The 14,383-nt window shown below is 37.5% G+C and overlaps 1 protein-coding gene across 1 annotated transcript in view; it reads left to right on the forward strand.

Annotated features, from left to right (window-relative positions):
- The window catches only part of Exoc6b (exocyst complex component 6B), a 457,316-nt gene that overhangs the window by 56,317 nt on the left and 386,616 nt on the right, over window positions 1-14,383 (forward strand). Inside the window, exon 2 of the mRNA XM_090336705.1 lies at window positions 9,334-9,499. Within this exon, the coding sequence (XP_090192831.1) occupies window positions 9,334-9,499 (166 nt within the window). The remainder of the gene's footprint in view (window positions 1-9,333; window positions 9,500-14,383) is intronic.

The raw sequence follows: 14,383 nt of genomic DNA on the forward strand, positions 1-14,383 counted from the left end.
CATGCATTACTTCTTTGTATTCACCTTTGAAACACTGGGCAGTTGACATCAATTTGTTATCCTGCTTTCTGTGTCTCTCTGGGTCTCTCCCTTGTACATGGCCTCCTTTCCATTGAGGCTCTGTGATAGCAACTATAAATTAAATAAGCAAGGCATAGTATTTGCCCCAAAGGAGACTAATGTTATACTATAGAGGGACTGACAAATAAATGGGCTACCAGGACATAGCTTAATTCTGTGAAGACGATAATCACAAAGTACAAGTGTATTCTTGTGATTACAGAAGGTTCCCAGAAGACTCAGGCTTAGACTTTAAGGGTGAATGGGAGTTACCATTAATTGAGCTACAAGGAAAAAGGGAAGAAAAATCTAGACCTGAGGTCCAGATTCCTTGCCAATGTGTTAAGATTAACTTACTGTTGGTAGTTTCTTTTTGATTTGCCTGCTACCTCTGAAAACTGAAGTGTCCTGTCATGAGAAATACTTACTTTTGCAAATAGCAGACTATTGGAGGAAAGTGGCTTACTCTATAGGAAAATAACTATTGTGTAGTATGACACCTGGAGAGAGGTTTGCTTCACCAAAGTGTTCTTCATCTTTATTTTATTTTTGCTGTCCTCAGATTATTGACATTATCTCTTTCTTTCCTTCCTCCCTCCCTCCCTCCCTCCCTCCCTCCCTCCCTCCCTTCTCTCTCTCTCTCTCTCTCTCTCTCTCTCTCTCTCTCTCTCTCTCTCTCTCTCTCTCTCTCTCTCTCTTTCTTTCTTTCCCAGTTTGGGGCTTGAACTCAAGGCCTGGGCACTGTCTGGACATTTTTTTGCTCAAGGCTAGTTCAAGGCCACTTGAACCACAGCACCACTTCCAGCTTTTTCTGAGTATGTGGTACTGAGAATTTGAACCCAGAGCTTTGTGCATGCTAGGTGAGCACTCTCCCACTAGTCTACACTCCCAGGCCCTAGACCCATTATTTAGTATCATATTTTAATTGATAAAAATTGAAAATCAGTCCCTCGCTCTTCCCCCACCCCGACCCCCTGCTAATCTTTAGGAATAAAGGACATTTTCCTTGACATTTACTAACAGTTTCTCCTTTCCCTTTCATTGGTGAGAATTGTATCAGATGCCTTTGCATTAATTGGACACTGACAAGGAAACTGGAATTACCATGATTGGTTTGCACACTGATTAGTGTTAACTTAAGCAGTAGTATGGTGCAGAATTAGAGTGCAGAATCAAGAACAAGAGGTAATAGCTGTTGTACAGGCACAAGTCATTGGCGTCCAATTTATCTTGAAGTAGAAGTTTGTGTCTAGTACTCTTTTAAACCGCTTAGTTTTGTTTCTGGCTTCACATTGCATTACCTTTTTAAAATTATGTTTTCTTTGGGAGTGAAGCCTAGCTGTATCAGTAACAAGCAATGTAATTTTGATTAAGGCATTTAACCTTTCTTGGCCTCAGTTTACTTGAGTGTACAATGAGTGCTTTGTATTCCATCTCTAAGACCTCTTTCAACTCTTAACATGTTGGGGGTCTATGTGATTTGCTTTTCCTGCTCTAATAGGAGACAGATTGATGTTCTCTAGAGGACACTTTCGAGCTGTGTGAACTTGGCAAGTTATTTCATCTTCTTGGATTTCAGGTTTCTTATTCATAAAATGAGTGATGTCTAATTTATAAGATGGATACAAGTTAAGATGATGCTATTATTCCCCTACTCCCTGTTTGTTTTTTGTAGCCAAGGCTGGCATGGAACTCTCAGTCCTCCTATATTAGCCTCCCAAGTGTTGGGATTACAGATGTATGTCACTGGGCTTGGCTCCTCTCTCCTTGTCTAAGAAGATTTGAGTTGATGTAACTGCTAAGTAAATTATATCTATTGAAATATAAGGGTTCTGCATAGAATGGTATTTATTGAATCAATTCCCTCAGTATTTTACCCCCATTTTCATACATTTATATATTGTTCTTTATCCATATTTGTTCCCTCATGTACCCTACCCTCTTTTTGCCCTCTTCACTCCTGCTTTGTACCTTAGGTTTAAATTCCTTTACTCATGCCTAAGCACTAGATATGTCAAGCAAAAATGGTATTTGTGAAAGAACAATTGGTATTTGACTTTCTCATTCTGACTTATTTTGCCTAACTTGATGATCTCTACTTCCATTTATTTTCCACAAATGAAATTTTTTGAAGCTGAACAATACTCTTTGTGAATAATACTCCTTCCTTTCCCCTTCCCTATTTTGCCAGTATTGGGGTTTGAACTCAAGGCCTGGACTATGCCACTTAGCTTATTTCACTCAAGCCTTGTGCTCTCCCACTTGAGCCACAGCTTTACTACTTCTGGTATTTTGGTGGTTAATTGGTGATAAATGTCTCACAGACTCTTCTGCCTGGACTAGCTTCAACTCTGAATCTCAGATCTCAGCTTTCTGAGTAGCTAGGATTACAAGCCCAAGTTACTGGCACCTAGCTATGTCACATTTTCTTTATTCATTCATGAGTTGATTGGTACATAGGTTGATTCTCTGTATTGGTTATTGTGAATAGTTCTAGAAACACAGGTGTGTAGGTATTTCTAATGTATGTTAATTGCTTTCCTTCTGCTATATGCCCAGGAGTGGTATTGTAAACTTGTATGATAGTTCTGTTTAGTTTTTGAAGGAACCAAATACTGCTTTCCTAGTTAGATATTAATTTATCCACATGTTCACCAGAATTTGCTTGTTTTCTTGATGTTTGCCTTCTAATTGGACTAAGATGGAATCTCAGCAGGTTTTTTGGGGGGGAGGGGTGGCATGGGGTGGGATGTGTTTAGTCATAAGGCTTAGGGCCTGACTCGTCTGTGAGCTTTTATGCTCAAGGCTAGCCTTCTACCACTTGAACTCCACCTCCATTTTCAGCTTTTGGTGGTAAATTGGAGATAAAGCCTCATGGACTTTCTTGTCCTGGCTGGTTTCCAACTGCAATCCTCATATCTAGCTTCCTGAGTAGCTTGGATTACAAATAGCCCACCAGTGCCCAGCCTTAATGTGTTTAATTTGTATTTTTTAATAGCTAAGGATGATGAACATCTTTCATGTATTTCTTAGCTATTCTTTTTTTTGCAACTTGAAAAATTTGGTTTTATTTAAAAGTATTCAATAATTTCAAAAAGTCTTTTTCCTCCTTAATTTTTTCATATATTTTTTTATTGTAATTAATAGAAGGGTTACATGATATTCGCCAGATAGTTGGTGCATTAATTCCCATACATTGATACCCTTTGACATGTCTTGGTCCCCATTTCCCTCCCCCCCACCCCCCCCATCTTGTTTTCCCCCGTTCCCTGTCCAATTTCAAATAACCAAATACAAATATATCCGATATATCAGGTAACAAAGTGAGGTAGTGTAACAATATGAGATAACCAAGGGGCAGCAAAAGTGATGAGAGATAACATAGTACCTTAAGAACAACAATCATTCATTATGTGGCTTATGTTTACATCATATTTTAAATGACAAGTTTAACAAACAAGTGTTCAAGGAGGGAATCTCTATTTACAATCACTGGGACTTAGTATTTAGAACTTAGTCAAAATTAGGCTAAGGGTTTGTATGTCATAGAAACATATTGGTTTATGAAATAAAACATTATGTCTATAGAGTCATAGGTTTTTATGTCTATATAGTTATGTTTGTATTTCCATTACCATGTCCATAGCTTTGGGTATGCAGTTATTGAGTCCTCGCTCTTGTACACTTTGGATTTAATAGCCGCATATTAAGGATACCATGCACCTTTTGTTCCTTAGGTCTTGACTTGTCTCACTCAACATGATTCGCTTTAGATTCATCCACTTCCCTGTGAATGCCATTATTTTATCTTGTCTGTTGGCTATGGAGAATTCCATTGTGTATATATACCACATTTTCAGTATCCATTCATCTGCAGTAGGGCATCTGGATTGTTTCCATTGCCTGGCTATTGTGAATAGTGCAGAGATGAACATAGCTGAGCAGGTGTCTTTATAATATCCTGGGTCATGCTGTTCAGGATAGATGCCCAGAAGTGGTATGGCGGGATCATAGGGAAGGTCTATTTTCAGTTCTTTAAGGAACCTCCACACTGCTTTCCAGAGTGGCTGAACTAGTCTACATTCCCACCAGCAGTGTAGTAGGGTTCCCTTTTCTCTACAACCCCACCAACAACTGTCATTGTCTGAGTTCAAAATCTTGGCCATTCTTGTTGGGGTAAGGTGGTATCTTAGGGTTGTTTTTATTTGCATTTCCTTTATGACCATAGATGATGAACATTTTCTCATATGTTTTTCTGCCATTTTAATCTCTTCTTCTGATAGGTCTCTCTTTAGTTCTCTTAGCTATTCTTAATATTCAGCTTATTCACTCATTTATTGGATTGTTCTTTGAGTGTTAAATTTTTGAGGTTCTTTATGAATTCTGGATATTCCTTATGTAATGAAAATTTTCTCCCATTGAATCTGGAAATGGTTTCCTTTGCTATGCAGCAAATTTTTAATTTGATGCAGTCCCATTGTGCATTTATTTTCTATTTTTTTTTAGCCATTGGAGTTCTACTCAGAAAAATGTTACCTATGCTTCTATCTTCAAGAGTTTTCCCACCGTGGTTTCAAAGTTTTAGATGTATGATCCATTTGAAATTGAATTTTGATTTGAGAAATAGGAGGTCAAGTTGCAGTGTTCCACGTGTAGATACCCCTGGGCCTGGGTGCTGTTCCTGAGCTTTTAAGCTCAAGTGTAGCACTCTACCACTTCCAGTTTTCTGGTGGTTAATTGGAGAGTCTCTTATACCTTCCTGAACTGGCTTTGAATTGTGATTCTCAGAGCTCAGCCTCCAGTGTAGCTAGGATTACAGGACAGTCTCACTATATAGCTCTTGCTGCCTCAGCCTCCTGAATATTGAGATTACAGGTATTGGTCAGTATGCCCAACTAAAATCTCTGTATGAATACACACATGAGATGTAGAAGTGGATGAGAGATATAACACTATTATAATATATTGAAGCATGCATCCTATATGGACACTAGGATAAATATTTTGGTCTTTGAAGAAATCTCTTGTTGATTTGGATGTTTTTGGGTATAAGACCCCTTACACCAATGCCTAATTTTCAGCCAAAATGTAGATATTGAAAATTATTAATTTCTAAGCATTTTTCTTATTTGCTTCTTCCTTCTTGTGATGGTCATAAATATAGTTTGCTCCATATGTAGTCTTTTTTAGTTCTTATATATCTGGACATATCAGAACTTATTTTGAAGATCCTGGGTTTAGTGGGTTTGAGAATTAAAAAAACAAAATATTTTATGTATTAGCTATAGGTCTTTGAACCTATAGCGGGTATAACATTTTTTGGATTAAAAAAAGTTTTAGTAAGGATTTATTTTAGAACAACAGGGTTAAATTAGAAAGAAATAGCAAGAGAGAAACATTACTTGCTCCTCCATGCAGGAAATGGAGTTAAGGATTTCTAGTACTTAGATTTTTCAGCAGTTTTTGCTGTATCACATTTAACTTCTTTGCCATGTTAGAAGTTGACCATCACTAGGTGGCAGTCTTTCTCTATTTTAAACTTGTGCTCTGAAGGAAATCCCAGCAAGCTTCCTTTAAGACAAAGTTGACTGTAGTGTTAGGTTAGCTTCAGTTAGATCTTGGATTTTCCGCAAGTGTTTTGCCATTGAGCTACATCCCAGCCCACTTGTTTATTTATTTATTTTTGGGGTCATGGGGCTTGAACTCTGGGCGCCATCCCTGAGCTCTTCAACTCAAGGCTACCGCCCTACCCCTTGAGCCACAGCCCCACTCCCTTTTTCTAGTGATTAATTAGAGATAAGAGGCTCATATTCTTTAGTGCCTGGGTGGCTTTGAACCTCGATCTTCAGATCCCAGCCTCCTCAGTAGCTAGGATTACAGGCATGAGCCACCTTGCCCCACACACTTGTTTATTTTTATAAACCTTTTTTTTTTCTTTCTAAAATGGAAGAGCTGTTGGGTAGCCATGAATTAGGTTGAGCTGTACTTGCAATGCTGGTTCAAAGTGAACTGTTAGGTAGTGGTCAGTCTTCATTTGCCTGTTCCTGAGATAGGTAATGTGAAATAAATGTTAAATTAGTGTTTTTTTTTTTAATGTTCGATAACCATCTGGACATCATGGGCACTTCCTTATACATAAAATAATTCCACACAGAATCTAGGTATTATGGATTTCTTCAATCAGACCTATATACTACTAAATGTAGTTTTTATTTCCTATTTTAAATGAGTGTTTTAGATCTTATTCCTACTGTTCTCAGAATACTCGCAAGGATTACTGAAACATTTCATGTTACTGAATATTATAATTAAAGATGAAATTAAATTCATTCTAAACAGAAACAGGTGAGGATACTGTTATGGGGATTAAAATTTCATTAATGCATTTAAACTACCTCCTAGTTATACTATTTTGAAAAAAATGTATGATCTTTACATTATTGACTGAACTTGAAATTGTAGAAACTTAATGCTAAGCTAATACTTCAGAGACTTCATAATTGATTGCTTCCTATTTTGTAAATGAGAAAGCTCTGAGGGTCAGAGAGATTAACTGAATCGGCCAAAGACTCATAGGTAATTACACTGCTAAAACCAGGGCCACACAATCAGGCAGCTACAGTTCATGTTTCCTTTCTTTGATTTTTTGATTGCTGTTTTGTTTAAATTAGGAAGCTCATTGTTTATGGAGGCATTATTAAAGTAAAGTTAGAAATTTTTGGTAGTTTTTTCTTTCTAACTTACTATTTGTGATTTTAATATAGAGGGAAACAAAATGAAGAAACTGGACTTGCTAGCATTCTTGGAAGTATTTTTGAGACCCGGTGGGCACAGTGAATATCTGGACTCAGGAGGATAGAGGTTTGAGGCTAGGTCAGGCAAAACATTTGAAAGATAGCTCAACCAATAACACTCTCAGTTACATAGCAGCAGACAGAGATATAGTGTTGTCCAGGTCTATCTTGAGCATACATGCAGAAGTAAAAAGGAACTGACGCATATGGCCCAAGTAGTAGAGTGCCTGCCTAGTAAACACAAGGCCTTGAGTTCAAGCCCAGTGTGCCTCCCCCACAAAAGACAAGAGAACCCTCAAACAAACAAATAAGAAGGTATTGTTGAGTCAGAATGTATTGAAATTCAGAGGTTGTTTAGTATTTTAGAGCAACAACTTCTATCATAGTTTTCAGCTTTCCTCTGTTCTTCAATGGACATGGAGTTTGAATGGCTTTGTATAGAAAACTTTCTTTTCCTTTCCACTTAAATGAGGCAAGTTACAGTTTGTTTGAGATTTGTTGAAATGTCAACTGTAGATTTTACTTTGTTATTCCAAATGATTCCTTCAGGCCAGAATAGTCATTTGGGGAATGTTTTCATAATTTCCAGAAAAAGAAATGAATTTAGATTGCTAGGCATCCAGAATTCTTACTGGAAGCCAATCTTGTAGGTGTTCGGTGTGAGTTGAGTTTGGGCAGTGACACTGACTTGGTGAAGAGAGTATGCTTTCTGATATACAGGATTCAGAGGAATAATCTGGTGCCCACAAATGATGATAGCAATGAAAAACATTAGCAATGGAAAAATGTGTATTTGTTGAGTACACAGAGACTGAAGATGTTTCGAGATAATGTTTAATCTTTGGTTGGTGGATGTTTACTTGTCTGCCCACTACCTGACTGGTACTATTCTAGACATGGCAGAGTTCTTGCACTTGACCTTATATTCTACTTGGGGTAGGTTGTATAGAGGGATACATAATAAACTATGGAGGGCGATGATAATAGCTGATTCACAAATAGAGGAGATAAGTATTACTAGCATAAGAACAGAAAAACAAATGATTGAGGCAGTAAATAACTTTTTTTTTTTTTTTTTTTTTTGCCGGTCCTGGGCTTGAGCTCAGGGCCTGAGCACTGTCCTTGGACTTTCTCAAGGCTAGAGCTCTACCACTTTAGCTTCAGCACCACTTCCAGCTTTTTTCTATGTATGTGGTACCGAGGAATTGAACTGGGTCTTCGTGCATGCTAGGCAAGCACTCTGCCACTAGGCCAAACTCCCGGCCCAGTAGATAACTTTCACAAAGCTAGTGTGGTTATATCATAAAGGATGTTGAGCATTAAAGATAAGACTAGATGATCTAGGTCATTACAAGCTTTGGTAAATATTTAAGATTTTATTCTTTTTTGCAATGGGAAGCCAATAGGTGGAGGAGAGAGCATGGAAGGTATGTGAATCATTGCTTTCAAAAGCTCATTTTAAATTCTTTGCCTGTGTCATTTGGGGCAGAGGATGAGAGATATGCGGAAGTGCAGAATGGAGACTGTTGAGATGCTTTGCATTGGTCTTGTATGGTGATGTTATGGATTTGGAGTAGTATTTTTTTTAATAGCTGGATTCAATTCCCTGGAACCACATACACAGGAAAAAACTGGAAATAACACTGTGGCTCAAGTGACAGAGTGCTAGCCTTGAGCAAAAAGTGCCCAGGCCTGAGTTCAAGCCCCAGGATTGGCAAACAAACAATCCAAAAACTCCAAACAAAACAAAAACAAATTACCATCAGCTATGTGTATAAGTTACAATAATGGATTTTGTGTTTCAGTACAGGTTCTATCTTCAAGAAACCTCATTATGTGTACATTTTAATCTCTGAAAAAAACAACAACCCTGAAATCAGCAATACTTCTAGTCTCAAGTATTTTGGATAAGCGATATTCAAGCTGCAGTAGGTTTGTCTAGTATCTAATTTTGATTTGTAGCTATATCTCTACAAATCCTGCCCGGTTTTGTATCCTGCCAGCTTGACTGTATAGTTTTTCTACAACTGTGTTTAATTTCTTGGCTATAGTAATGGAGTGATTGGACAGTTGCGTTTAACAAACTTGGATTTTTTCTATATTAGCAAAATTGATTAAGAAAGGGATAAGGAAAGTATAAATTTAAGCCTTTACTTTTATAATGAGAATTTTTGTAATAAATGTTGTCGAATATTTTAAAGTGAATGACAGAGCAAAAATCTGGATTTAAAAATACTCTTATTGGGGCTGAGGCTATAGCTCACGTACTTTGAATGTTCAAGACCCTAGTTCATTCCTCTGACCGCAAGAAAAAAAACAAGTGGAAACTACTTCCACTAAAAATATTCATTTAGCATTGAGAAAAATGTTAATATTTTGAGGTTTATATCTAATTTCCTTAAAAGTTGGCTTCTTGGTTTCTAATTCTCTGTCTCTCTTGAAATACATGTGGTATAATCTTCATGCCATTTCTTTAAAGGTCCGTCTATGATGGTGAAGAACATGGACGATTCATGGAGAAGCTTGAAACTCGCATACGCAATCATGATCGTGAAATTGAGAAAATGTGCAACTTTCACTACCAGGGCTTTGTGGATTCTATTACTGAGCTGTTAAAAGTGAGAGGAGAAGCTCAGAAACTCAAAGTAAGGAGACCGACCAGTTACTTATTTCTCTTTGCTATTCTGGGGTTCTGAGTAGCATGAACAGATAGGAATTACATTGTAGATCACATTGGTAATAAACATTTTGTGTGTGTGTGTGTGTATGTGTGTGTGTAATAAGAAGACTTTATATGAACACTTAGATCATTGAGATTATAACATTTAGCTAAAAAGGGTACCTTTTTTCATGGGTGCAAGTGGCTCATGCTTATAATCCTAAGTACTCAGGAGACTGAGTTCTGAAGATTGAAATTCGAAGCTAACCCATCTGTGAGACTCTTATCTTCAAATAAGATTTAAAAAGCCCAAAGTAGAGCAGTGGTTAAAGTAACAGAGCACTATCCTTGAGCAACAAAGCTCAAGGAGGACAGTACTGGCCCAGGCCTGAGTTCAAGCCCTAGGACTGGCTTACATACAAGGAGAAAAAGGAAAAAAAAAAAAAAAAGAGTACCCTTTCAAGTTAGAGTTTAATTGAGATGCCTATTTATGGCTGTGGTCAGTGACTTTTCCTATCATCTATTAACTTGCTTGGTAAAGGCTGTCTCTGTAGGATGACAAAATTTCAGATATTATAGTAGACTTATTTGTAGCATGTCACCTAGCTTAAGGGAGAAAAAGATCTCTGGTAGTTGTGGAGTGTCTTCTATTGTGAAGATTCTTTCTTGACATGACAGATTCTGTTTTAGGAAGAAGGCTAGTTACAATGGATTGGTCCCCTGCCTAGTAATTCACTTATCTTGGATTACTGACTTTGTTTATTGATCTTAACTCTTAACTAAGCTCACTAAATTCAGCTGTGAAAAATAATTTCTGTTTAGACTTTTTTGAGTTTCTGTGTAAATAGTTCTCATATGATCTATCTATGTCTATATTTTGAGTTTTTTGATGAAATTATTTCTCATATGATCTATAAATAATAAGAGGTACTATTTTTTTCTAGTCCCTATACTTACATTTTTTGCTTGGAACTTGAATTAAAATGCAAACTTGATGTTTTTGAGAGATGGTATTTGATTTGATAGTAAATATAAAATTCATCTAAAATAATATATTGGTAAGAAAAATAAACAATTTTATCTTGGGTCCAAATAGGCTGAATTGTATTTTAAAGCTATAGTAGTTAAAAAGATTGATAGCTGGGTGCTCTTGGCTCATGCTTATAATCTTAGCTACTCAAGAGACTAAAATCTAGCCAGGTGTGGTAGCTCATGTCTGTAATCTTAACTATTCAGGAGGCTGAGATCTGAGGATCGTGGTTCAAAGCCAGACCGGCACTAAAGAACGTGAGACTCCTATCTCCAATTAACCAGAAAATCGGAAGTGGCACGGTGGCGCAAGGGGTAGGGCAGTAGCCTTGAGCTGAAGCCCAGAGTTCAGGCCCCACGACTGACAAAAGAGAGAGAAGAGAGAGAGAGAGAGAGAGAGGGGGGGGGGGGGGGAGGGAGAGAGAGGGACAGAGAGAGAGAGAGACAGAGAGAGAGAGACAGAGAGAGAGACAGAGAGAGAGAGATAGAGACAGACAGACAGACACACACACAAACACACACATCTGAGGATCATGATTCAAAGCCAGCTGTGGCAGGATGGTGAGAGTCTATTTAACCAACAAAAAGGTGCAAGTAGGGCTGTGGCTCAAGTGGTAGAATGCTAGTCTTGAGCCAGAACAGCTAAGAGCAGTATCCAAGTCTCTGGGTTCATGCTTGAGTAACATCGTGTTTGTGCATACACATGCACATGCACAGACACACAAATACACCAAAAAATAAGTCATCTGTCAAACATGACCTAAATGGATGGGAGACTACCACATTTCTTAATTTATTTTCTTTGGTGTGAATTTTTATGGGAATATTAGTATGTTGTGTTTGAGTTTTGGGGTGTTGTAGTAGTCCCCACTGGAAGCTGTTGTGTTAATAGATAATATGCCTTTATTATCTTATAAAGTCTCCTAAATGCTATAGTATAATGCTAAAACATTGAATCTTAAGAACTTTTTCAACAGTTTACAAACATCTCAAGAAATAGAATATTGCCAATGTTATTGTCTGTCTTTTGTATCTCTTAGTTATTACTTCTTCCTTGAGGTAACAACTCTTTTGAGTTTTTGCTGTTACATTATTTGTCCTTATCTATCCATCTCAACTTCCCTTATCTTCTGATGCCTTTTTTTGGTTGTGGTACTTGAACTTAGTCCTGGGCATTGTCACTAGGCCTCTTTGTGCTCAAATCTAGCGCTGTACCACTTAAGCCTATGTGCCACTTCCAGTTTTCTGGTGGTTAGTTGGAGTTAAAGAATCTCATGGACTTTTCTGCTTGGGCTAGCTTTGAACTGTGATTCTCGATCTCAGCCTCTTGAGTAGCTAGGATTACAAGTGTGAGCCACCTGTGCCCGGTGGGCTATTCTTTTTGATGTGCCTTGGACAACCTATGTCCCATACGTCTCCCACAGTTTCTTTAGTCCCTGGTCCATAGTGGGCTACATGATATTATAGTGTTCCTGGGGAGGAATATCTCCTTAGCCAGGTAGTTCTCAAAATTGACTATAATGTTTACTGATTGCTGGTATCACTTGCTGATATCAGTAACTGTGTACTCAGGTACTCTTTTTCCTTCCTCCCTCCCTCTCTCCATCCCTTCCTCCTTCCTTTCTTCCCTTCCTCCTTTCCTCTTTCCTTCCTTCCTTCTTTTCTGTCTTAAAGTTCAGATTGCTCAGGTTGCAAAAACAAAAAAACAAAAAACAAAAAAAACTTTAGACTGGTCAAGAAGGAATCCCTGAACTACCTGCTACTATTTAGAATGTTAGTTTCTTTAAGCACCAGGGGCTTAATGCCTTAATTTCACACCTATTAGGGCTCTGCTCTAGGGGGATCCATTTGAAAAAAATCTGTGAAATTTATTTTTTTGAATTCTAGAAAAGACATTCAAATATGGAAAAGGTTAAGTAGTAACCAGTTTCAATACTATTTTAACATAACAATGAAAAGAAACTGGATTCTCTAAGAAACTCATTATTTCTGTTTACGCACAGCATATGTATGTTTATATATATGAATATATGCATGTATATGTATATACATATGCATTAAGTTTTCTGAGTCAAAAGAAGTTCTTTGCTTGAAGTCGATGTAGTGTAATTTTCATTTTAATATACTGAAATAGCTATTGACTAGAATTGAAATAGGTATCTTTCTTTTTCTTTCATTTTATTTTTTTTATTATCGAGGTAATACAGAGGGGTTACAGTTACATTCATTAAGTCGTAGGTGCATTACTTCTTGTTAGCCTTTCTTACTAGAGTATGATTAGGTTTTGAGGGAATTCTGTTGTTGTTGTTTCCTGTTCCTAGGATTTGAATTTTGGGTTTGGGTACTGTTCCTAAGCTTTTGTTCTCATTGCTACCATTTAAGTCACAATTTTACATTTGAGTTTTTGTGGCTAATTGAAGAGATAAGAATTTCATGGCCTTGGAATTATGGCCTAGTGAGACAGTGCTTATCTAGCATGCACAAAGCACTGGGTTTGATTCCTTTGTACTACAAACACAGAAAAAGCTGGAAGTGGTGCTGTGGCTCAAATGGCAGAGCACTAGCCTTGAGCAAAAAAGTGTTCAGGAACAGTACCCAGGCCCTGAGTTCAACTCCAGGACTGGCAAAAAAAAAAAAAAATCATGGATTTTCCTGATCAGCCTGGCTTTGAACTGTGATCCTCAGATTTCAGCCTCCTGAGTAGCTAGGATTATGGGCATGAGCTACCAGCACCTGGCCAGGGATATATTTTAGACCATAGTTTGCATGCATTTCGTTTAGTGGGCTTTGATTTTTTTTGGGGGGGGGGGGTGGTTCGTGGGGCTTGAACTCTGGGCCTAGGCGCTGTCCCTGAGCTCATCAGCTCAAGGCTACTGCCCTATCCCTGGGGCTGGGCATTGTTCCTGAGCTGTTCAGCTTAAGGCGCCCTACCCCTTGAACCACAGCCCCACTTCTCATTTTCTAGTGCTTAATCGGAGATAAGAGTCTTACATTCTTTAATGCCCAGGCTGGCATTGAACCTTGATCCTCAGATCTCAGTCTTCGGAGTAGCTAGGATCACAGGCATGAGCCACTGCACCTGGCTAGATATTTATAATCAAAACAGGAATTAAATAGAATAGAAAATAAAATAAAAGTATCACATATAGTATGGCTAAAACACTGTATTAAAATGTTTGTGTGTGTGTGTGTGTGTGTGTGTGTGTGTGCATGCATGTGCACGCGTGTGTGCAATCCCTATACTTACATACTGGTTTGTAATGTAAAATGTATTGTACAATGAATTTGAGAATAGTGAGAAATGATACATCAATAAGGAAAACAAGGCCTCTTTAGTAGAAACACTGATGCTGAATTTAGTAGTATAAATTTATGTAGGATTTAATTTTAGATTTCTAGTATAATAAAGAAAAGTCTTATTTTACTATTAAATAACAATTTGATAGTTATTTTACTATTAAAATAACTATTTGATAGTGCTCTGACTCAAAAGTCCACATATTTTTTCTTATGTTGAGTGGTTTTCTGGTAGTAGCCATTTATTGATTTGAAACTAAGCTTCATTTTTAGAGATTCATCTTTCTTCCAGCTCCTTGAGATATTTAGGGCAGCCATTGTTCAGACAAATTAATTGTAGTATATAGAATCTCAAACTGAGTTTTTCTCCCTCACTGAACTAAAATTCCCCCTCCTCTCACTTTTCATATGGTTTACCTTTGGCTTTTTTCCTCAAATCTATTCACATCTAATCATGTTTCAGCTTGTCAATAGCTTTTGTAAAACATGACATCTGGTATAATTGTCATAGTTGGATCTTAACCTTCATACCATCTTCAGGTCA

This window comes from Megascapheus bottae, chromosome 7 (assembly GCF_031878675.1).
Source record: "Megascapheus bottae isolate mThoBot1 chromosome 7, mThoBot2.hap1, whole genome shotgun sequence".
Taxonomy (NCBI): domain Eukaryota; kingdom Metazoa; phylum Chordata; class Mammalia; order Rodentia; family Geomyidae; genus Megascapheus; species Megascapheus bottae.